Consider the following 26,711-nt stretch of genomic DNA (forward strand, 5'->3'; position numbering starts at 1 on the left):
GCTCCCTTTGTCATTCATTTCATTCTTCACCCTCCTTTAAAAAATGATGGTGTTTTCAGAGAATATACCAGACAGCTTTGCTAAAAGCACTTTTGGACGTAACTTCCCAGACCTCAGCTAATGGATACAAGGTGAAACAATCTAATTGTCTTTCCCATGTGCTTGGGATTTGAGCACAGCAATTCCAGTCTGTCTTTGGGCATGAACTTGGGAGGTACTTGGGGCTGTAATGTGTACAGACAAAGGGAAGACTGCTGGGGAGGCGTAGAGAGACTGGGATGAGAAACCATGTAGTCTCAGAATGAGAAAGAAGAGATGGAGAAAGAATCTCACTTGGACCCAAAGAACTTTCCAGGCCTTGCATGGCCCCTTGTATGGCCTACCTGTACTTCTTGTACTCTTCTGTCATGAGATACTGTTGGAAGTTTTCAATAAATTAATTTTCTGCTACTCCTCAAAGTAAGTTTGTGTCATCTGCATCCCAATGATCTACCATAAGACACTTGAGATATCTGAAATTAAAACCAAGTTATTTGCTTATTTGCTCACTCTTTCCCATCTATCTATCTATCTATCTATCTATCATCTATCTATCTATCATCTGTCATTTCGTATTGGTAATAACCATATCTCTGTGGATACAATTTACTTGGCTAGACGTTGTTTAGTTTATGCTTATTATAACTGTGAAGTTGTCACTTGCAGGTTGAATAATTAACAAAAAAGCTTTTTTTTTTAATTGGGAAAGAACAGTCTAACCCTAGTCCCTGAAGTGTGTGTGGCAGGTGGGGGTGGGGGTTTGTTGTGTATGGTGGGTGGCAGCATGTTCACTGAGCAAACAATTAGGAGGAAGAATAAGATGATCTTTCAGTAGGTACTCAAACTGGAAGTTATTCTTTTCTTCTCAGACCAGGAAGAAAAGAATCTCTGAAGCCATTCTTGGCACTTGGGAAGAGACCGATACAATTCCAAACCGGAACAAATTTATTAAGTATAAAACTATAATAGAAATATAGGTACTTGATTATCTTCTAGGTAGTAATTCTCTCTGAGTTAAAGCCTGAACTTGCTCACACACCCTATCTGATTACTGCTGTGCATATTCGCTCAGCATATGTACTTGAGGCGCTACTTTAAAATGCTGATTCCTGCTATCTTTCTCTAGACTTATTGAATCTGAGTGTGTGGGTGTGAGGTTCATGAATCTGTATTTAAAAAAAAGTGATCCCTTGACATTTTGATGTAGTAAATCCAGCCTGGCCTTGGGGAGTCACTATTTTATGCAACTGATGTGTGAGCTTTGGTAGAACTAGAGTCCAAAGTGTATAATGGACAAAAGCGAGATGTGGATCTACAGCTGGACAAAGAAGAAGATGGAGCATAATCAGAACAATTTGAGGGAAAGCTGGCCAAGAACCAAGACAGATACAAACCCAGCCGCTCTTCGCTATGGGGTAATCACTGCTATATCACCGAGAAGGGATTGGTAGTTCACATGAGATTCGTACTCTAAACTATTATCAGATTATTCATAGATAGTATACTATTTTAAATCTTTATGTTAGTACTTACTTAAAACCATGTATTTGTGCATTACATTTTTCTCAACTCTTTTGTTTTTGTTTTCTCTATAAACTCCAGTGTTAATATATGCATATGTTTTTGCTATTGTTATAAAAATCTTCTGAAATGGGTGGATCTAATTGATAGTGTTTTTTTTTATCAACATCAAGACTTTCAGAAGAGCTAGATCAATGAAGTCCAGTGTTAATATATGCATATGTTTTTGCTGTTGTTATAAAAATCTTCTGAAATGGGTGGACCTAATTGATAGTTTTTTTAATCAACATCAAGACTTTCAGAAGAGCTAGATCAATGAAGCTCATTCCTTACACACTGGTCTCTAAGGGGGGGGATATTCCTTTTCTATGCTTTACCTTACACAGAGGCACACACACACCAACACACACACAACTTCACACAGAGAAGCACGCCCACAGACTCACACACAGAGGCACACACACACCAACACACACACACACACACACACACACACACACACACAACTTCACACAAAGAAGCACGCCCACAGACTCACACACACACACAGAGGCACACACACAACACACACAGATATACACAGCCCTTTACTAGAACCACTTACTTTCTATGAATAGAATAGAAAGATTACCAGGAAAGTTCTTACTTTGTAACAAGAGTAAAAATCACATTCAGTATCCTAGATAGCTCTCAATTATTATCTTTGCCATCAACTTCATGAAATTGATTCAGAAGCCTAATAGGTAGGTATGAGAGTTGGATTGAGAATGATCACTTCTGCCCAGCCCTTGAACTCCTAGATGCTTTTTTAATTTAGAAATTGCATATAGCCGTTTAAAATAATAACATGGCTTAGCAATCTTAAGTCTCTTTGAAACAATAACAAAACATAGGCAATTTTTCCAAATGTTGTCAGTCTCCTTGATACCTACTGAGGAGTAATGAAAGCCAAGACATGTGGCCCTACGTGCCAGAGGGATGTAATCGCCCTCTCATGGAGGCCTTGTGTCCTTTAAGACAATGCAGTGGGGCAGATGTGGTTTTTAATCCTGCATTTTTGAGCAAGGCATTGCAAAATTCGGAAGCTACAGACTATATTTGAATCCTCCAATTGTTTTAATTAAAAAAATCCTTTAAACTGCATTATGCCATACGCATAGTAAAAAGACTGAACTGCTTATAAGTCATTATCATTTATAAAGAGAAGAGAGTCATTTTCTAAATTTGGAACAGTAGAATATTTTAATTTTATTATTATGTCTACTATTTGTCTTAATAAGGCACAGTCCCAGGGGCCAAAGCTACTATTAAATCCAGCACCTCTCTCATCACTCTTATGATTCAGTGCCTTCTCAGAAAGGGAGTTCCTTTAAGTAAGTCTATAGTACTGAGAAGGATTAACATTGGCAAAGTACCAAGCAAACACTTTTCATTATTTCACTAACGCAAAAAATGTTCCTAATCCCCTCCCCCGCAACAAGCAATGTTTCAATCCTGTATTCACTGGACTTCTATTAGTGTTCAGCTCTCTGCCTGGTACAAGGGAGGTAGAAAAAAAAATGAAACAGACAAACAAACAAACAAAAACAAATCTAGTCCTTAATGGGATAGAAAGAGGAACCATTTATTAGGTGCTTCCTATGGGTCGAGTTCACTGCTCAGTGCTTTCAGCATATTGTGTCATTTTGTGGAATTTAGAGTTTATTTGGAGGGCAAAGGCATCCTTGTAAAAATCAGGAATCATAAATAGTACTTACATTTACAGACCTTGTCAGCCCCTTGCTCTTGTTTTAGTTTCTCACCACCTCAACTCCCTAGACCAGGGGTGGGCAAACTTTTTGACTCGAGGGCCACAATGGGTTCTTAAACTGGACCGGAGGGCCGGAACAAAAGCATGGATGGAGTGTTTGTGTGAACTAATATAAATTCAAAGTAAACATCATTACATAAAAGGGTACGGTCTTTTTTTTTTTAGTTTTATTCAGTTTATTTAGTTTTTTTTAGTTTGCCCACGGCTGCCCTAGACAGTTGGGTCTATTGAGGACTCTCCTTCATTAGCAAACTCCCCAACTCCTCTCTTGTAATTGCAGAACTGATCTTGCTTGGGGAAAGACACTCTAACTGACTCCTTGCTCCATTCCACCTTTCATCCCCACCCACATTCAGTAGGACATAGCATGAGTCAGCCACCCCAGATGTGAAATAGGGCAGAACATATATTTCTTGATATGTTTTTCTGATTTCTTTTTTTTTTTAATATGACAGTACTTAGCATTAATGAAATTTCAAAAAGCTGGATAACCTGTTTAGATCTTTGAAGCTATTCTTTATGAAATGATTGCTATTTGCTTATGTTGGTGACAGTGGTGGACATGAACACTGTGACTTGCAGGCTGCAAGTGTTATATTCCCTAAATACTTTAAGACATCCTGAGAGTTCAGGCCATGAAAATAAAGCAACTCTTCCTGCTCAGTCTTCTTATGACCATTTAAACAGTGGACTCTCCCAGGTTTCTGTCCTTGTCTAATTCTCTTCTTACACTACTTCACCTTTGAGTAATCTCATCTATTCCCTGGTTCCTATTACTTCCTATGGGATGATGCAAAGTCTTCAACTCCAGTCTGAGGCTTTTTCTTGACACTCAGACCCACACATACAATTATGTATTGGCCATCTCTCTACATAAAAGGATGGAAATGAAGAGATTGGGGAAAGTACATTCTACTTGCCTTCATCTCCCAGGTTAAAAAACATGCCAATATTAGAAAGGTGAAAAAGTCAAGAGTACATAAATTCACCTACATAATTTCTGAAGCATAAGACACAGCTTTATTTGTTATGACAGGATAAAAAAAGAAAAAAACAAGCAAAACACCGATCACTACAACATTCAGGCTATCTGTGCTCTTTGTGAAAGAGAGAAACATGGATGTGAGAGAGAAACATCACTGGGTTGCCTCCTGCATGTGCCCCACCTGGAGATCAAACCCACAACCTAGGTATGTGCTCACAACCTTTTGGTGTACCGGACGATGCTTCAACTAACTGAGCTACCCAGCAAGGGCCAAGGTATTTTGTATCTACATCGATATCCGCAAAGATCACAAACTCAACACAATGTATGTACTGTGTCTAAGATAGTAGTAGCTTGGATGTCATCCTCTCCTTTCCCGTTCCTTTACCTCACACATTTAGCTACCAAGTTCTATTCCTCCCACCTTTAAAGATCTCTCATATTTCTTTCTTGCCCTCCCCTCCCCTCACTATTAAAGACTACTGCCTTACTTCAAGTCCTCATCAATGTATTAACTGTTCTACTGCAATACCTTTCTAACTGATCTGCTTACGAATTCATCCCTATTGGTCCATTTTTATACGATAGACTAATAATTCAGTTTAGTATATTTCAATGACTCTCTCCTTTTCAAGCTAAAACCCGAACTACTAAGAATGACACAAAATGGACTGCAGGACCGGCCCTGCTATAAATGGAGAGCTCTGTTTCTGCCATGCCTCCCCTCACACACAAAATCAAGTCATTCCCACGCTTCTCGCGGGCCCATTAACATGACATGCCCTTGTTCATCAAACTGCTTTGGCTCAGACGGCATCATCGAACTGGATTGCATTACCTTGTCCCTGCACCAAGTCAGCTTTTACATGTCCTTCAAAACTCCTTTCAAATGTTCCTTCCTTCCTCTGGGAAGCCCTCCTTGACCAAGGCAATCTCAATGGGTTTCCCCTCCCACAACTTGTTAGAGTAGCATGCTGACCTCAATAAAAATAATAGTGCTAGTAGTCACAATAGTAAAAGTTAATAGTTACTGAGTGAAGGCTAGGTTCCATCCACCATGATAGCATGTTGATAAATTTTGCCTTGTGGTTTCTAATACTTTCTAGAGAATGTCTGTCAACTTGATCATTTCTCCCATGGGACTCTGAGCTCTAAAAAGGAAGGTTCTGTGCCTTCCTGAATGTTTATGTATCCTCAGAACCTAAGTCAGTGTCTTACTTACTAAATGACTGAATGTTCTGAAAGGCTGTGATTATGTTCTTCATGGAAAATGTCCAGATTCTTTCTACTGGAAACAATCACTCGGAGACTGAATTCCACGTTGACAGGGTTTGCATTCTGTCCTTGCTTACATTAAATATCTGCAGGTATATAACTGGGCTGCCCATCCTGCAAGCTGTGCAGTTAGTGAGTGGCTTTATCATCCTTTCTGACACTATCTCTCAGCAGCTGCCAAAATCTTCGGAATTCAAGTTTGGGGTTTTTTTGAGATTTTTGTTTTTATTACTCAGAAAAGCTTCATTTTAAAATTTATTTAGCTTTCTGACTCTGTGCTTGTGCCTTCAACACTTTCACAACAATTTTCTGCTCCTCAATAAGGAAAGCACGCTTGATCCTGTGACGGGCACATTTAGCACACATGGACCCACCATAGGCCCTCCTGATGTGTTTTTTTACTCAGAAAACTTCATTTTAAAATTTATTTAGCTTTCTGACTCTGTGCTTGTGCCTTCAACACTTTCACAACAATTTTCTGCTCCTCAATAAGGAAAGCACGCTTGATCCTGTGACGGGCACATTTAGCACACATGGACCCACCATAGGCCCTCCTGATGTGTTTTTTTGTTTTAGACAACCTCGTTAGAACTTCAGGCCTCACAGCAGGAACTCCTCGAAGTCGGCCAGGGCACACACCACATGCAGATTTTGGTGCTTTCCCCACCATCTTGATATAAAGGAAAACACTTCTATTACCAGGGGTTCGGGACAGTCTGGCTTTGTTAGAGGCTGTATTGGAGGCTGTATTGGAGGACAGCCTCCAGTGGCTCGTCAAATGCTGGACCATGGTGAATACCTAAACTGAAGTCATCGTCCCTGGAAGAGGAAAAGGAAAGCGCTTGCGAGTTCAAAGGTGCGGAATTCAAGTGTTAATGTCATTCAAATCTTCTCTTTCTCGTATCTACAAATTTAAGTATTAACACTATCTGAAGTAAGAAACACCATTTGGGCCCACAAAAGAATGACAAATTGGTTTTGATTTCTTTCCTTTAGAACATGGAATTTTAGTGCTCAAAGAGAGCAATGCAATCATGTCACCCACTCTCTATCCTCTCTCCTTCCCCTATTCCCTCCCCCCTCCCCCCTGACCTCTTCCTTTTTTAATGGAGGAGACTGAGGCCCAGAGAAGTATGAATGATTTGTTCAAGGTCACAGAGCAAGTTAGTAGCTACACTTAGATCACCTCTTAAGAATAAAGAAACAAGACAAAATTGCAATTTAACAACTTGAAGCAAGTATCCTACCATACTCTCCCCCCTTTTAAGATATACTTTGATATTGGCTAGTCTTTTTCGTGAAAGGGCTCTAGAGTAACATCCAAATGATCTTTTATTCCTTTGTTATATCAAGTTAAAGCTTTTATCTGAATGATTTAAGGATGGGCTGCAGCATACATAAATATATTCATTTTTATCACTGACACCAAAAACATGCCTCTCAAGTTCACAGGGAAAGAATGAGTTGAATCAGTTTTCTGAAGCATGTGACTGATTTCCAGTGAGCTAATGGATACCTGATGTAGTTATTCTAACCTAATATATTTTTTAATGCATCTTACTGCAGGCATATTTGGCTCAGAGCCACCACCTGATGTGCTACTTCTCTGTCTCTCAGCCAAGTCTATTTCTGTGCTTGATACATTGACATCAGAAAATTCCAGGGGGTTATTGGGAGATAAGAACTTCATACTTGGTAGAATTTTGACCATCTGTAAGGGGAAAAAATGTGATGCAAGCTTGGGTCTTAAATGTCCCTGCCATTCATGGTCAAAAGCTTTAAATACTTTAAAAATAGTACATTACAAACCTAGGATTCCTTGTGGCAAGTTTTCTACATCAATGTTAAATAGGTGGACATGGTTGGGTCTTTGCATTTCAGGAGGAGAATGTTTCTTTAGCAGGTGAAGCAGAATTGCAAAACTGCAGAAAGAGGTGAAAGATTTGGGCCGAAAGCTTCAGATGAAAAGCTTAAGGAAGGTCAATGATTTTACATCTTGTCTCCTTTGGCCCCAATCACCATCTAGCCTTCTCCTCTGACCCCCAGATGTGTGAATGGCTGGTGATGAACTAATGAGAAAGGAAGAGAGAACTGGTTACAAATGTTTTGATTGAGAAGATAGACTAATATAGAAAAACAGCTGAAAGACAAAAAGGTTTGTGGTGCTAGGCGATTCACATAAAAATAGCATATAATAAAGAGAAGGCTCAATCCTCTAAATTGAGTTTCAACTTGACCTACCCAAAATCAGGTCCAAAAGATGCCAAGTTTAGCTGGTCCCCATCTTTGAATTAAAATATATGGGGAATTTAAGGTATTAGCAAATAACAGATATTGAAATGATTATTCATCTTCAAGCCACCAGAATTATACTGAGATGGCGATGAGACCCGAAAAAGGAATACTTCGTTCACGTAACCAGCTCTATCTTTGCTGGGAGCCCTGGGGGAGAAGGCATTTGAAAGTCTACTGTTTGTTTCACTTGGGAAACCCTGGTACCGAGAAGTTGCATGAGGCTTAATGCTGTATGAAATGAGAAGCTAGAAAATGATATTTTTCAAAAACTGTTCCAAAGAGCAGGATAATCAGTCTTACTCTGAGTAATTTATTCCTCTTCTCATAATTGTTCTTTCTCTTTCTTTCCAAAAGTAGGTAAACAATTTCCCTTTGGGGTTACATCACCAATTTGAATAATGATACACAGTCCCTGTGTCTGCAAATATTGCTGGAAGCCTCAACACACAGAGTGAATCATAAACCTTTTTATATCAAAGTTCTGATAGATCTTTGGTGGGGCCAGGCTCTTGGCTACATGGCTTGACATTTCACTCCATCAACTCCCAGAGATGTGTTTGTTATTCCCTCTGCTTCTGACACATCATCAAGAATGACAGAAGGCTTCTTCAAATCAATTGATGGAAGGTTGAGAAGAAGAGAATTTCCATACAGGTAGGGCAAGATTAGGTTTACAGTTGTAAGTGAAACAGTTTATTCTTGTATTATTATTATTTGTTAATTATTGTATCATTTTCCATAAGAACAACTGTAAACCTACATTTTACCCCACCCTGTATAATTTCTGAATTATTCAATTGTGCAAGACAAGTAATTTAGTGTTTGGTGTATGTGGCAATTAGAAATGTCTTAGTTTTCATTAGTTCATCTCTGAAAGAGTCTTGCTGTGAGGAACTAGAAAGTTCCACTTAATGTTTACATGGAATAGGAACTATTACTAAGAGATAGTGAGGACGAAAGGGGCCTCATGCTAACCTGACAAGCTCAGGGAAGAACTGCATGGTGGTCTTGCAAACTCAGAGACCTAAGTAACCACAAAGGAGGGTCTGAAATTAAACTTTAATTAAAAGCAGTTATGGTGGGTAGTTACATCCTAGGCTGGTATCTTCACTGACAAGGTCAACCTTTACCTTAACTGAGGCTATCTGTCTTTTTGCATCTATGATAACATATCCTGGGTAACTCATAACTTCCCTTTTTCCGGACCCCTTGGGGCACAACCTAGGTATGCCTAGGCACCATGACAGATACCACAAATTCTTCCATTGTTATCATGTTAATTGTTGACTGTTGGTTATCCTGCACCCACCTAAGTATGTGTCTATCATTTTACTTTTTATCCAATCCCAGGGATTTCCGCCCCCCCCAACCTCCCCCCCCCACTTTGCTTTCTCCCACGTCTCTAATCTATCACCAATGGATTTCATGTAACACACCTATGTCCCCTCCTTTGATTGCAATGTATAAAAATAGATGAAAAATTGCCATTCTTTGGAGCATTATCCTAATCCATTGAGATACTGCTTCCTGACAATTATTGACAGTTTGGCTCAGATAAACTCAAAAATTCTTTACAATTTTGAATGTTTTTACGTTAACAATAGAAATGGAGATATTAAGCTTAATTTCACATGCTTGTAAAATATTCAAAAGCATGTGATAATACTGTTTAATTGTAGAGGTCAGTTCTAACACACAGTTATATGTTTCATAAGACCTCAGTTACAATCAATTTATTGCTAGACTAGAGGCCTGGTGCACAAAATTCATGCGCTGGGGGAGGGGGGTCGGGTGTCTCTCAGCCCAGCCTGCACCCTCTGCAATCTTGAACCCCTTGGGGCATGTCCAACTGCTGGTTTAGTCCCAATCCCACAGGCAGTCGGACATCCCTCTCACAATCCAGGACTGCTGGTCCCCAACTGCTCGCCTGCCTGCCTGCCTGATTGACCCTTAACCACTCCCCTGCCACCCTGATTGACGCCTAACTGCTCCCCTGCTGGCCCGAATGTCCCCAACTGTCCTCCCCTGCAGGCCCAGTCACCCCAACTGCCCTCCCCTGCCAGCCTGATTGCCCACAACTGCCCTCCCCTGCTGGCCTGATCGCCCACAGCTGCCCTCCCCTGCTGGCCACCTTGTGGCGGCCATCTTGTGAACACATGGGGGTAGCCATATTGTGTGAGGGTATGATGGTCAATTTGCATATTACCTCTTTATTATATAGGATATTCAAATGATAAGGCTAAACATATTAAACATGGGACAATTAAAAATGGTTTCTTGAAAAGAATGCCCTTTGGAATCCACATTAACCTAAGGGAATGAGCAATTAATAATAATAATGGTACTGAGCAACTTGGATTTTACTAATACATTTTTATAAATTCATCTAGTGAGAGGGGCACTTTTTTGGTTCATTTATTTTTGGTAACAGGTAAGAAGTAAAATAGTTGCATAGTTGTTGCATACATGACTACTTCCCAAAGGCATATATTCTTTCTAGTATTAGAGAATAGAGATAATGGCATTTCTTCTTCATCATAATTTATTGGCTACCTCAGAAAAACGTCCATTAGCTCTATTATGTTGAATAACATCTTAAAACAATTTGAGACAACTACTGTAACATTATAATCACATTATAACATCACATTAACTATGGAAGCATAGGATAAAATAGTCAAGAGATGTATACAATTTACATTTAGTCATATACAGAAAAGTGTTTAATTTCATGTAAGGTCACATCAGATTTCCTTTCCTATAAAGCCACATTTTCAGAAGCACAGTTTGAGTATTATAAAAATAAACAGAGAATAGGTTTTCAAGTTACCTATGCCCATTCATAATTGCCCTTGTTCATCAAGGTGACTGTTATACACCAGTTCCAGCATCGCACATTATGTCTTTCCATCTCTCCTCTCTTTGTAACTGAGGGTCTGGTGTTTATAGCAATACCAGTCCCTCAGAGGGGCCCTGTTCCTTTTTAGCTCTAACTCCGGACATGTGCTGCTTGAAATGTCCCTCTTTAACCTTGACTTCTCTCCCTTGCTAATTATTCAAGACTCAAAGTAGCATAATATATAAAGATTTGAACTTTGGGACCCTCCTCCTCCTTTCCTTAAAAGATTACAATTAAATGACTGTGTTTTTGCTTTGCTTCTCTGTTTTGTTTTGTCTCATTCTAGCCATTGTTTTAGAATACATGGAAAGAGAATTGAAGGGTCAAAATAATCTCATGGCTGTACTGAGTTAATCTATTCTCTGATTCAAATGGTAAGTATAAACTTAAATCTGTATTTTCCACTGAAAATTAGGTCAATTTTCACTCATTCATTTCCTGAGTTTCCATTATGTTTTTGATGCTGTGGAGTATGTGGATGAGAGAGATATTAAAGATGCAAGATCTATGGATGTTGGTGATTAATTGGATTTTGGAGGAGAGAGGATAAATACATTAAAAACATAGGTAGGACAGCTGTGCTAGGTGAAATATGGTGCCATTTACTAAGATACATAATATAGGAGGCACAATATATAATAACCACATAATGCATAGAGTAATAATGCAGCCCAAATCTGCCCCAATATTAAAAAATCTGTCCTGTTGGTTCATAAGTATTCTTAAACTTGACAATATTATGTCTTGATTTATGGTTTGGGAATATATTTACTATACTATTTAGTATAGCACAGTAGCAGTTAGGTACATACTGTTTCATAATGGCAAGTCAGTAAAATGCTACTTTTTCATCTGAGAGCATTTTAGTGAAGGACAAAGATGAAGGCTGTTAGCATGACTTTTCTCACAAAGGGTCCACTATGAATAAAAAAAAATTACTATTACTCTGAAGATTCTAATCTCTCCCCAAGACACTGACTTCTTTCAGGACAAATTTTCTACAAAGCAAATTTGAGCTAAGCTTGTCTAAGCTTTCAGTAAAGATATTAGCTTAGTTAGCATATTAATTAAGACAAGTTCCAATGTCCTCTTCCCTTCATTGCTGTATAATAATTATATGCTCAACATTTGTCCAGGGCAGTTCCATTACATAGAAGCTGTCCAACTGAGATTGCTGGTACTCAGTTCTGCCATGAAAGTACTGCACTATGTTAAGGATTCCTGGCCATCAGCTACTTTATTTACTTTTGGACTATGTAATTGAATTTTGATTGTACATTATGTGATTAAGGATTTAGAATACTTCAAGGTCCTTTGGAATCTCTTAATGGGTATAATAATGTTGCTACTACACATGCTGATGATTTAAGCCTATCTTTTATTGCCACTGGAAGTCTTTCTCATCCCATTAGAATGGAGATACGTTCCCTTATTGCCTTAATTTTATTTTTTTGCTACTCTGTTTAAGAGAGGCCCAAAGACTATATGTTAATTTACATATTTTTTCCTAAGGAAAACCCCAGTTTTTTTTTAAAGAACAAAATAATGATAAAAGAAGAAGAGTTTAGGAAGACTATCACTGGGATAGTCTTCAACAGCTTATTTCAGTTCTGTGTTCTGCATTGCTGGCAATGAAGAAAATACTCAGAAAAAAATTTAAAGGTGTTAAAGTTACTCCTCAAAGACTTTTTGGATTGAGATAGAAAATAAGTATATCAAGCAGATAGGTAGGTAAGTGGACAAACAGACAGACAGATGCATACGCTTAACTTCTATTTGAAAGATAAGAAATTCTGTAACATTTAATGTAGCTCTATCATTTACTGTGACCAAGGAATATTTTCCCTCAATCATGAATAATGAAAATAATATTTATAGAATTGACTGAGATAATACATTATATTGTCTTAGCTCTTCATCTATATAGTTAGGTGTATTATATGCATATAACACACACACACACACACATACACACACAACCCTGTTTATTCCCAGATGTGTCTGCACTGCAAATCTTTCCAAATATAATTAAAGCCAATCTGAAAAAAAAATCTTTATTTCTTTTCTATTGTAAAGAATTGTGGAAGACAGCTAAAAATATTTTCATATTTCATTCTAAAATGCTTGACCATTTGAACAGGTTAATTAGAAACTAAAGCAATTAAATGTGATCAATACTAATGATGATACAGACACTGAGGGCCACATATTGGCATACCCAGGGATAGTCTTCCTAAACTCTTCATTTCTTCTTATTTTATCACTGTTTTTTTCCTAAGAAAAACTGTGGAGTTTTCCTTAAGAAAAAAATTTAAGTTAACATATATATCTTTGGGCCGCTTTTAAACAGAGTAGCAAAAAATATAAATTAGAATAGGCCAAAGTATTAGTGCTTTAAACTTAAGTCAAAACTGTAGTTCTGTATTTGACAAATTACACACAAAAACTTGCATCTCCAAAAAGGATGTTGGATTCTTATAAAGGCAAATGTGTAGAGTCTATAAAATTCCCTGTATCCCAATCTCAGTCCATTAAGAGCTGGGGGTGGAGGGGGCGGGGGGGGGCTCTGAATTCACCTTCAGGCTATATGCATACCCTGGGAGCTTGCTTTGCATTTACTACTTTCTTTCTCCCAAGACTACATTTTACTCCTCACACATTCAGTCACTGACCAAGGCTCTTTGAATATCTCTATACCTAATTCTTCAGCATCTCACGCTGCGTTAGGAACATCACCAACACTCATAACAGGAACCTGATGCAGTGGCTGACCTGCTGGTTGGAGACCCTCCCCCTGTTTCCATTGCCAATACTTCTCAGTACCCTTGTGCCTTAGACAGATTCTGTGGTCTCTTCTCAAAACTACCACTGCAGAATATTCACAATAATGATAATGACGAGGACGCTGTTCACCAGACCAACGTTTAGTGACCTATATTACTGTCTAGATTTAAATTTCCTTGTGCCCAGTTTATACTGGTGTCTAGTTATATTGATTATAAACCTTGGTTCCTAGAGAAGGGGCGGGAACTTTATGGGCTGAGGGCAAGATTCACATCTCAAACCTCAAGAGTGAAGAGTGTGGAACTTCACCTGACCCTCCCACCAGGCCAGGCTGCTCATGCCCTTCATGCTCTCTCTATTCATAAACACCTCTACCAAACTAAAGTAAAATTAAAAAGTAAAATAAAAGGCTGCTGACATCTCTTTCCCTAAACTTGTAAAATCAACAAGGAAGAACTTATTAAAAGTTTCAATATACAACAAGAGGGGTATATGTGCAAAAATAAATAAAATTATACATGTATATATACATTTTTTTTTTTTAGAAAAAGAGCTGGCTCTGCTAATTTGAGCTTTGAGGGCCTTGGGTAAGTAGCTTCATCTCACTTATTTCAGTTTTCTTGTTTACGAAACGAGGAAAATAATTCCTAGAGTATTGTTGTGAAGACCGAGTATGAATTTGGAAGCATAAATACAAAGTGCTATAGTAGTGAATAGTAATATATTTGGCAAAATAAAGTTAAAACAATTTTAAGAGAAAGTCAGTGAGTTAAGGTGATTAGAATACATTGGACAAGAACCCCAGCAAATGTAGGACTTGCTTAAGGGGCTTTAATTAACTGGACAATATGAAACGGGTAATAAAGGTGTTAATTTAACCTGCTGGCACTATTTTTGATCACTTGCTGAAATTAGTATCTGGTGTCTACTTGCCCCATTGCCAGTAATATATTTTAACAAAGTATTTTCTTCCGAAATTGCTAGATTAAAGCTGGTCTGATAAGGTACAAGTTACCTCTTCTGGGCCGGGCCCCTGCCTCCTGTTCCTAAGACACAGAGTTACTGTTCACCTGGTTGGTGACATGAACATTAAAATTCAATTTGGCGCACAGAGAAGAGGACACTAACCAGCCTCCATGGGCAGCCTGGGCTTGCTGTCAGTGATGGGATCAAACACATTACTCAACGTGATGAGGCACACATCCTCGGAGAGAAATTAAAATAACAGTGGTTTCAGATAAACTCCGAGGGAAGGCAAGAAAATTTCATCACCATTCTGAAAAGAACTACAATTTGATTAAACACAACACAACATACAACGGTCAAATTTTTTTAAAAAGAAAAGAATGGAAACTCAATTGGCTTCGGCAACTCTGATTTCCTTCTTTCTTTTACATTTTAGCTTTAGTGAGGTATAATTGGCTAACAAAATTGTAAGCTATTTAAGGTGTACATCATGATGACCTGAGACAAGCATATATTGTGAAAAGATTTCCCCCATCCAGTGAATTAACACATCCATAACCTCACATATCTTTTCCTTCCTTTTTCTGTTGTTTTCATTTTTGGTAAGAACATCTGAATCCCCCCCTCCCGGCAACCTCAACCATAAAGCATAGTGGTATCAATCATAGTCACCTAAACATCAGATCCTCAGACCTCATTCACCTTTTAGCTGAAAGTTTGTACCTTTTTACCAACCTCTCTCTATTTCCTCCTCTTACCCCCAGCAGCCCTTTTTTCTACTCTCTATTTCTGTGAGCGTGACATTTTTTGAAATATATTTTTATTGATTTCAGAGAGGAAGGGAGAGGGAGAGAGAGATAGCATCATCGATGGTAAGAGAGAATCACTGAATGGCTGCCTCCTGCACACCCCACACTGGGGATCAAGCCCTCAACCGGGCATGTGCCTTGACCAGGAATCGAACCGTGAACTCTTGGTCCATAGGTTGGTGCTCAACCTCTGAGCCATGCCGGCCGGGATGAGCTTGACATTTTACAAGTGATTTCCTTATGATTGTGCTTGATCAGCCTGTATATTTGGATTCTGCCCTTCAGTTTAAATTCATAATATGCCCTGGCATAGAACAAAATAATTCTTTACAAGGTCCAGATGAACTTCGAGAGTTCTGTGTTCTTTGTTCTGTTTTGTTTATATTGACTGGGTAGGTGGCACAATACCTCAGCTAATAATCAATTTTCAGTTTCCTTTTTGACATAGTCTATATTATTTCCATGGATCTTGAGGAAAGTGCTTTGCCAAAATAATAATAATAATAATAATAATAATAATAATAATTGCTTACATTTATGAAACAATTGCAATGTGTCAGATACTATTTTTAAGTGTTTTTCTTCTATCAACTCATCTACTCCTTTCAACTATGAGTTGCTATTGCTATTATTGCTGCTGGGCCAATTTTCAGTGTCCCGTCCAAGGTCATGCACTAGGAAGTTATGTCCAGATAGTTTTCCCAGAGAGACCAGACTCTTCTCTACCACGCTCATTCATCTTCAACAGTACTATTGGTTATGATTGGTGTTCACTGTGTGTGTGTGTTTTTAAGATAAATTGAATAATATAGCCCTTTCATGATTTTAACAGTGCAACGTTTTTTGGATTTAATTTATAGAACACCTCTGTGGTGACATAAACACATGTTATAAAGTAGCTTAGTAGTAAGACCCATAATTTGTGCATCCTTCACAATTCCTGCTAGAGTAGATGCTCCCTGCTCATGGGATGAGTGACTCAAGAAACAACAAAGGGCCCTGACCGGTAGTTCAGTGGTTAGAACATCTGCCTGCACACCAGAGGGTCACACCCTGTGTACCTGGGTTGCAGATTCCATCCCCAGCCTGTGTCAGGGTATGTGAGGGAGGCAACCAATTAATATGTCTCTCTTACATCTCTCTCTCTCTCTTCCTCTCCCTTCCACTCTCTCTAAAAATCAATGGGGAAAAAATCCTGGGGTGGGGATTAGCAACAACAACAAAAAGAAACAACAAAGGATGACTAAAGCCACAGTTCTGGAATTTTGGGGAAACATAACAGATGACATGATAGAAGTAATTCAGGGCACCGCAGATTCGGCTGGACAAAGGTTTCCAATTTGTTTGTGTGTTTGTTTGTTTTCTAATTTGAGCACTATTTGTAAGAATGATTGTAAGAATAGTGTGGTAAGACTTGTTTCTACCAAGGAGAGAAACTAATTGGTAGATAAAAAATAGTAAGAGTGGCAAAAATAATTTATGATATTAAATGTTGCATCATTATTTTCAAGACTACACTTCACCTAGAAACCACTTTCTATTATTTACATGAAGATATATAATCACCCCTACTCCTTGGTTCATAGCTTAATTTGCATGAGGGGCCTTAGTAGGAAAAACAGTAAAAATGTAGCTGAATTAATCATAAATAATAATCATTTCCATTTATATAACACCTTTGAAAAGATCCCTGGAATCTTGCTAACTTTTAAAACCATGCACCAGATTTCAAATGCAGAACATCCTGCTAATGCGATTTCGAGGTTACAAATTTAAACACATTGAGGTCAGCAAATGTGAGAGGTATGGTTCTCATTACAACATCATCTCACCCACATACGCATGCTTTATTATTTTTTTCTTAAAAACTCACATTTAAGAGTGCAACTGCTACTGAAAATATTATGTCACCCTAAGTGTCTAGCATGAAAAATTGTAAACATTGTGGGATTGTTGTCTTTCATGTGTTGATATTTTGATCTATAGCATAAAATTGCTGCAAATTGAACTTTGATTTTTCCTCGGATCATAAACGCAATGAAAATGCTGATCTAGAAAGCAAATAAAAATTTGATCTGCTCACCTTGCTTATTTCAGTTTGTGCATTCCCTGAATTCAAGAATGAGTGGAGGCACAGAAGGGAGAGCCGTGCTGAAACTAACACTTATTGATTTCCTACTGTGGTTGAGACACAGTGTTAGGTGTTTCGTCAATATTAACTTATCAAGACTTACAACAATTCTAAAAACTAGCTATTGTTAGGTTTGATAGAGCAATTGAATTGATACCCCTCCCTGGGAACTGGCTTTTCAGGTCATTTCACTATGGACATTCCCTTTGATCACATTTCACTTGTGGTGACCACATTCCATTATCTCCCCTCCGGGTATGCATAAAGAAGACTCCGCCCAGAACAAAGCCCACCAAAAGTGCTCTAAAAGCCACTGACTCCCCTCACTGCGTGCTGGAGCCATCCAGGCTCAGCCACCTGGTGTGAGGATGATCCAATAAATTCGTAATCCCTCACCACTCTGGCCTTGTGTGTTCCTCCTTCAGTGACCTAGCAGTTATTAGTATAACTATTTTTACAAATGAGTAAATGGAGGCTCAGAGAGATTAAGTGACTTGGCCAAAGTGAAGCTACTAATGACATGCAAGTCTAAATTTGTTAGTTTCTAATGCTATTCCCACTTTTTTCACTAGATTTGGGGGAGAGGGGACCTACTAAAGTACTCTACAGATTGCCTACCACTTCCGCAAATCAGGGTCTTAATTTAGAGATTTTGCATGTTTAGGAGATAGGTTGTAGAATTAAAAAAAACACACACACACAAGGACAAAATTTTAAGCACAAAGTTAAGATTTCTCCAATATATTCCTCACAATTGACATCCAGCATTTTAAATTAGAAGCATATGGAGAAGGGGATGTGAGTCCAGTTAAGGAGGAGGCTGTGGGGCAAGACCATCTGCTTGTATGCACCGAGCCAGTCACCTTCTGGGGGGAAAGGGGCATGATGCAGTTTATCAAGCAAGTTTTCGTTGTACTGGGGGAGGAAGGTTTTATTTTATGACAGATAGTTAGATAGACACTCTGTAATGAAAATGTCATGATAGCATATGGCATGATAGCACACATACTGTATATATACTGTGTAACACTGTGTACAATAGAGAAAGCATCCACATTTTTCTAATACATAGAACTACCCAGAATTTCCTTTTTAGAGCTAAAAAGACTCTAAAAGCTATTCCTTTGCCATTCCCAACCTTTTAGAGATGTGAAAACTTAAGCCAGGGAGGTTAGTTTATTTGTTTAAGCTAGCAAGTGTCAGAGCCCGCACTAAACTGAAGATGACTTATGCAAATTTTACCTCCAGTTTCTGGTCACAGCAAATAGACTTTGGAAGCTAGCTTCAGAATTGCAGCTTGCTTTGCAATAATTACTTCAGAAAAAAAATTTTTAATGTGTTTTTTTGTTGTTGTTAATCTTTACCCAAGGATTTTTTCCCCATTGATTTTATTTTAGAGAGAATGGAAGGGAAGGGGAGAGACACAGAGAGAGAAACATCCATGTGAGAGAGACACATTGATCGGTTACTTCCCTCACATGCCCTGACCAGATCTGGGGATCAAACTTGCAGAGTTACGTGCCTTTGACGGGAATTGAACCTGCAATCCTTCAATCTTCAGGCCGAGGCTCTAACCACTGAACACTCCAGTTAGGGAAGAAAAGTTTTGATAGTTGAATCCTACTGGAGATAGCCTGGAAACACTCATTATTTAAAGGATACACTTTGGTATGGTTGCACGAAGCAATTTATTTAGCATGAGAGAGGGGAGGGGATAGAGAAGACAGAGTCAGAGACAGAAAGTAGACATTTACCTGAAACACTTTCTCCACGGTCCTGGCTTACCACATTTCCCTAATTTTCTTCTTATCATTTAGCCACTACCTCTACTGATTCCTCCTCTTTTCCCAATCCTATAGACCAGTGGTTCTCAACCTGTGGGTCGCAACCCCTTTGGGGGTCAAACGACCCTTTCACAGGGGTCGCCTAAGACCATCGGAAAACACATATATAATTACATATTGTTTTGTGATTCATCACTATGCTTTAATTATGTTCAATTTGTAACAATGAAATTGGGGGTCACCACAACATGAGGAACTATATTAAAGGGTCTCGGCATTAGAAAGGTTGAGAAGCACTGCTATAGACAGAGTGTGTCAGAATGCAGTCTCCCATCTCTTTTCCTCTCTTTCCTCCCTAACTCTTGGGCTATCTAATCAAATCCCAGTATCACCTGTAGGCTGTTAACTTCACATAACTTTAAGCACTGAACTTTCTACTAAAATCTAGATTCATTGCCAAAACCGGTTTGGCTCAGTGGATAGAGCGTCGGCCTGCGGACTGAAGGGTCCCAGGTTCGATTCCGGTCAAGGGCATGTACCTGGGTTGCGGGCACATCCCCAGTAGGAGATGTGCAGGAGGCAGCTGATCGATGTTTCTAACTCTCTATCCCTCTCCCTTCCTCTCTGTAAAAAATCAATAAAATATATTTAAAAAAAAACTAGATTCACGTGGCTAACAATGTTATGATAGTTCTACTTTGTTATGTAGTAGCTATCTCAACTTTGCCACATTCTTAACCAAATCATTCATCTTTCACCTCCCATCTCCTATCTCTGTGTTCTTTGTTGCACTAAAGAGCACCACTATTCACCCAGTTGCTCACTAGAAACCTTGAACACCTACTGCTCTTTCTTTCCTATCCACATCCAGCCAATTAGGAAATCCTGTCGGGTCTACTTACACAGCACATCCATGGTCCAACTCCTCAGCACTTTCAGCACAATATCTAAAGCCAAGCCACCATCATGTCTTTTCTGCCCACAGCAAGGCTCTCCTAAATGGTCTTCCTACTGCCTCTGTTGCCTATATCGTACGCTTTATACATCAGTGAAAATGCTCTCCCACTACTAATTCTCTAATGGGTTTTTTTTAACCACATTTGAATTCAATTCCAAAGTTCTTATCATGATGTATAACATTACTTCCTTATTTCATTCAGGTCTTTGTCCTAATGATGTCTGAAAGGCTATTCATGAAGAGATAGATAGAAAGATACATGATAGATAGATAGATAGATAGATAGATAGATATACAGATAGATAGATAGATTACTCTTTCCTTGCTTGCTTCATGAGGTCAGGGACTTCATTTGTTTTGTCCACTTTTATACACTAAGTACCAATCTCTAATAAATACTTGTTGATAAAACAGACAATAATGTCTGTTTTATCAAATTTATGGAACTTGAAATACACAACAAAAAACTTAGCACATCTATAATAATAAAAGAGTAATATGCTAATTAGACTGGACGTACTTCAGGACAACCTTCCAGATGAAGCTGGGGCTGCCAGGGAAGCCTGGGTCGTGGATGCTGGAGGAAAGCTGGCAACCAGGGGAAGGAAGGCCTACTCTTGCATGAATTTTGTGCACCGGGCCTCTAGTTATATTAATAATTATAACTGAAGTATTCCATTTTATTTAGCACTATCCTATGAAAGGGTGTCCAGGACTATTTTTTCTTGAATTAATGATACAATGGGTATTTTCAATCGTCACTCTCAAATCATATAAACTAAACAGATATATGAGTATTGGGCTGTCACTTAATACATGCATCCATACATATAGTTACACATTGTCCTACACACACAAAAAAAGTATGGGTAAACGGACTTTGATTTGATCCAAAGTGCTTAGAATAGTGATCCTGGGGGATTTTATATTCTAGGGAGTTGCGAGTGAAAGAATCCCATAGGTCACAGGTGAGCAATCAAACTGTTTAAGGGCAGGGGGTATCTTCACCAGAAAGAAAGATACTCATCATGTGGCTCAGAAATGTTGAAAAGTGAGGTTTAAAAAAAAAATTCAAATCAATGTAGAAATGATCATATGGTGAAAAAATAATAAGCTTGGTCAAAGAAAGAGAAGGAATTAAAAGAATTTTAAAAATTAAATGTACCCACCCTCAATAGGTTGCAATGAGAAGTCCCAAGATTAACCTGAGCTATCAAGGTGGAAGCAAAGAGTCAATTGAACATTCCCTGGCTTCCCTTCCAGAGCAGCTCCTGGTGCCTGCTAGGGTGGACCTACAGCTCCACTGCGTTTGCAGCCTCAGAAATGTGTGCTTGCCCCTTGCTCCACTCCAGTGATCGTACAATAAGAACAAGGGTGATGCTTTAAAATAGCTATTTTTCCTCACAAAAATGTATGTTTTTGGTTAGTGTAGGAGATGCGCAGGATTCTTTGGAAGCTCATACCAGGGATGACTAAACTGTCTCCTGGTGGACATGTGTGCAAATGTGTGAGTGAGATGTGGGATTTTCAGAAAGGTCCTTCCCAGAGGAAGCGCCATTTAAGCTGAGAAATGAAAAATGCCCAGGTAAAGGGCACGAGAGGAGAGGTGGACCTGGGCTATAGAGAGTTGTTTTAATCGGAAGGAACAGGATTCATTTTAAAACTGACACATTCCTTGGCTGGTCTGGCTCCGTGTATAGAGGGTTGTGATAGATCCTCCCTTCCCCCTACTGGTGGGTGGAGTATGACATAACCTGTACCTTATATGGACTATACATTGAACCACCAATCCACACCTGCCAAATACCCTAAGCCCTTGTTCCTATATGGGCCATACAGTAAGCCATCAATCATCATGCACCGAAGGGAGGATCTATCAGGTTGGCCTGCGGACTGAAGGGTCCCTGGTTAAAGGCACATGCCTGGGTTGCAGGCTTGATCCCCAGAAGGGGGTGTGTAGGAGGCAGCCCATCAATGATTCACGCTCATCATTGATGTTTCTGTATCTCTCTCCCTCTACCCTCCTCTCTGAAATCAATAAAAATATATTTAAAAACAACAACAACAAAAACTGACACACTGCTAGTAAGTATACAAAGAAGTCCTTGGTCCTAGTCTTAATTGTTCTGCTTTCTGTTTTCTTAGGAAATTGGTTAAATGCTTAGGACTTCTTCATTGGCTATACAATGTGGATAAAAGCAATGGGCTCAAGGAACCACATTTAAGATTTAATTAAAGAAAAATAATATAAATAAATAACACGAATAATCCATGTAAGAAATACAAGTTATATTAAAAAACTCTACCAAAGTTATTACTGCAGATGCAAACTACAGACTGCCACTCTTTTTCTTCTGATTCATCTTCTGTAGTCTCTTGGAAAGCTGATGTTCCCTCTGGGCTGTTGTACTTTAAAAAAGGATGATGGAAAAGTAGGCAGCATCTAAGGAAAGAGCAATGAATTGACGGAGAGGACCCTTCAGAAATGAATAAAGAAGTTTTGCATTATCTTGTCTAGAAAAGAGATGGTAAAGAAGGATATTATAACTCTCTTCAAAAATATGAAGGACTATTATTAGGAAAATGTAGGCCAGATGTGCGTTAGCTCCTCTGAAAAAGTTGGCTGAGTTTGTTTAAACATTTGGAAGAAGGTTACTTATGGAGTCCTGGGGGCAGGAGATGGGCCGTCTTCTTATCAGTTCTTGAGATACCATCTGCTTGGACAAAAAGATACTGAGATACCCATTCACTCTCTTGGACTGGATTATTCCAGTCTGACAGCCACTGGGTAATTTGCAGAGGACAGGGGCACTCATTTGGAAGACAATCACCTGCATAAATCCTCACTCTCTGGGAGACAAGCAGGAAGCGCCCTTCCCAGAGTTCCCTTGGAGGTGCCTCTGGATTGTCAACTTCCCCCGAGCCTTCCACAGAAGGATGCTTTCTTTTTCTGAGGGGCTATTTCTGGCTCTTTATTGTCTCCCAAAGTAAGTCATTTTCAAAACACAGGCCCAAGGACAAAAATCTTTTAAATTTTTCATTACATTTGGAACATCTGAATTTAAAAATCTAAAATATGTGCCTTTTAATTAAAAAAAAAAAGTCTTCACACACATCTAACTCCTGTAACATATATAGTGCTAACTCGTTAAGTCATCTCAAATGTAACTGTCCTTTGCTGAAGAAAAAAGAAACTCATGCCTTAGCCCTACATATAGCCTTCATTTGCATATCTATGCATATATACACACACCTCATTTTACATTAAATCTGTCTCTATACTATTTATATTTATACCCATTTGCAGGGCCCAAGTATATTTGGCCATTTTTGAATTCTGCTGAGTATTCTTAGGAAAGTATTCTTAAAAAGTTATACTTGGTAAACTTTGCAACAGAACTGAATTATGGTGGAAATCCTATACAAATCACTCAATCTTCCCTGCAGCAATAAATTACAATGTCAGAAACATAAGGTGCTGACCTCCCAGTGTGAACAGAGTAGGGGGTGAATGATGGGGATAAAGCTCTTGATTAGAAATGTTTTTCTTGAAGAATAAAGCGTTTATGCAGGGAAACAGCCATGAATAAAGTCCACCACCCCCTGATGTTTATCCATATAAAGCACAAGGTGATTTCTCTTCAAGGGAAGAAAGGATGAAAAATAAAAACCTCACATTTTGGACTGATACTCAAAGTTATAAATGTTTAATGCATCTGGTTACTACAATGTTACAGTGGTTTCCCTTTAAAAAAAATAAAAAGTGTGTGTGTGTGTGTTTGTGTGTGTATTTAAGAAGAAGCAAATGAGTTCTAGCTGGTTTGGTTAAGTGGATAGAGCATCGGCCTGGGGACTGAAGGGTCCCAGGTTCGATTTTGATCAAGGGCACATGCCCAGGTTGTGAGCTCGGTCACCAGTGGGTGGCGTGCAGGAGGCAGCCGATCAATGATTCTTTCTCATCATTGATGTTTCTCTCTCTCTTTCTCTTTCTCTCTCTCTCTCTTTCCCTTCATATCTGAAATCAATAAAAATATATTTAAAAAATAAAAATAAAGAAGAAGCAAATGAACAATCCTAAAAGTGAAAAAGCATTATTTAATTTTAGAGTATAGAAGTGACTAGTGGGTTATGTGCAAATTTCTTTGAAAAAAATTACATCAGCACGCTGCTTGAATTGGATTGTGTTTTAAAGTCAGAATCAGGGATTGAAGCTCTGCAACTTGCTTCCCAACAGGGGAGCAGCTCAAGTTCCTGAACGCCATGGACCATGACAGAAGCAGAACACTTCTTTCCTCCCTCCCTCTAAAAATTCCAGTAAAATATACCCTGGAATAAGGAGAGAGGGTTTTCACTGAAACTGAACTCACCACCATCTTTCCCAGTGGTTCTGAACTCTTGAAACAGTTTGTTTTTATTGCTGTTGTTGTTGTTGTTGTTAATCTTCACCTGAGAATATTTTTCCATTGATTTTCTTTTTAGAGAGAGTGCGGAAGGAAGGGGGAGAAAGAGAGAGAGAGAAACATGCATGTGACAGAGACTTATCCATTGGTTGCCTCCCGCACGCCCGACCAGGGTCTGGGAGAGAGCCTACAACTGAGGTACGTGTCCTTGATGGGAATAGAACCTGAGACCCTTCAGTCCATGGGCCGACGTTCTGTCCACTGAGCCAAACTGGCTAGGGTGAAAAACAATTTGCCTTTAAAAAGTACCAATTAGGTTGAAACAGCCCCAGTGAGGTTTGGACGGCCCAAGTGAGGTTGGGACGGCCCTGGTAAGGTTGAAACAGATAATGGGGACCAGTATAGATTGATGAACAGGGGTAGATGCAGAGGCAGAGCAGTATTAAACAGAATGTCAAACTATAGTGGGAAGCCTGGGGAGGGTTTTGGGGTGGGGGGGTTAAGAGATCAACCGAAGGACTTAAATGCATGCATATAAGAATAACCAATGGACACAAGACACTAGGGGGTAGGGGAGGCTGGGTGAATGCTAAGGGGGGGAAAAAAGGAGACATATGTAATACTCTTTGTAATACTTCAAGAAATAAAAATTATTTTTAAAAAAAGTACCAATGTCAAGTCCCCCACTTAAATTATTTGGAAGGGGGCCTAAATATTAGTTTGTTTTTTTGGTTTTTGTTTGCTTGTTTTTTCAAAACACTCTGCAGATAATTCTAATATGAAGCTAGGGCTGGGACCTACACTGGCACCCCCTTTACATATTTCTACTTTATTAATGCAGTAACAGTAATTCAGTCATATAGGCTAACAATTTAAGTCCTGGCCACCCATTCCTTCTTTGCTCTCTGACCCCTCTGTTACTAATCTCTTTGCCACCTCCATAGTCAAATCTTTCCTTGACATAATAGTACTACAATAACATTCTCCAATGTTGACTCTCTCCAGGCTGGGTCTTTTCACATGCAGGAATCTTCCAGAGACAAAACTTTCATCATTTTATTCCCTAAACATAGCTCCCAAATCTTCAATTTGCTCACTTACTCCTTCAGAAAAACGTTCAAAGTTTTTAAATAGAGCATTCTAGGTCCTCTGTAATCTGATCCAGATTTTCTTTCCAAGTTGAGAGTGTATCATTCCACAGCAGGAATCCTCAGCTCCTTTGAGCTTTATCTATATTCAATATTTCCTGAACACCTTTCCAACTCCATGTTCTTGACTTTTTCTTCTGTTCTCTTCTTGAAATGTTGACTCTCTCTGGTCAACCCAAACCGAACCATATCCTACATCCTCGCTCAAGTATCCCTTCCCAAAGCATTTCTCAACCATGAAAGCAACCTCTCATCAATTAACTGTCTGTAGCACTTATTTTCTGCACTATTCATCTTGCTCAACTGTGCTCCCAATGCTAGTGTAAGCTCTTCCAAGACAAGACATGTATTTCACATGCAGCTGTGAACACCTGGTGCACATAGTAGGTACTCAATACTCATTTGTTAAAGGAATGTAAAATGATTAAATGGCACAGAACTAATATGATCTCATATCTTAGTGGCTTAAAGCTGAGTATGCAAGTGCTGGGAAGTGCTGCCTGGATTCCAATGCCAGAATTATATTTATGAGGACATATGGAGGACAAAACAGAAGGGAATGCTACAGTCCAAGAAGGAAAAAAACACACAATTCTCAGAAAAAAAGACCATTTTTAACCTTAGGGTTCATTTAGATCTCCAAAAGATCACATACAAAAACAGTGATGGAAAGTAAAACTTCAGCATGGAAGAACCAATTTTAAGCCCCTTAAAATGTAATGCTAATCAAATTTTCCTGAAATAAAGCTTTAATCTTTGTTTCAATTCAACTTGAGGGACCAGTAAAGACCTCTCCATCCTGTTGGTGTCTGAGTATGAGAGGGGTGCTAGCATTTGCTTTCACACAGAAGGAACTGATTTATTTAGAGACCCATGATGCCTCACTTCCTTCCCCGTCCTGCCTCCC

At 38.9% G+C, this 26,711-nt stretch overlaps 2 protein-coding genes across 19 annotated transcripts in view; both read right to left on the bottom strand.

The window, feature by feature from the left end:
- PTPRD (protein tyrosine phosphatase, receptor type, D) overlaps positions 1–26,711 on the bottom strand; it is an 865,179-nt gene that overhangs the window by 587,706 nt on the left and 250,762 nt on the right. The window lies entirely within an intron of this gene.
- LOC102253049 (60S ribosomal protein L34) lies at positions 6,055–6,420 on the bottom strand. The gene has a single exon (XM_005879730.1). It carries the CDS (start codon positions 6,418–6,420, stop codon positions 6,055–6,057), a length of 366 nt encoding a protein of 121 aa, XP_005879792.1.

Source organism: Myotis brandtii, unplaced genomic scaffold (genome assembly GCF_000412655.1).
Source record: "Myotis brandtii unplaced genomic scaffold, ASM41265v1 scaffold606, whole genome shotgun sequence".
Taxonomy (NCBI): Eukaryota; Metazoa; Chordata; class Mammalia; order Chiroptera; family Vespertilionidae; genus Myotis; species Myotis brandtii.

Bases quoted from the DNA above. Each gene is read 5' to 3' on its own strand.
- LOC102253049 (XM_005879730.1), bottom strand. From the start codon at position 6,420: ATGGTCCAGCATTTGACGAGCCACTGGAGGCTGTCCTCCAATACAGCC.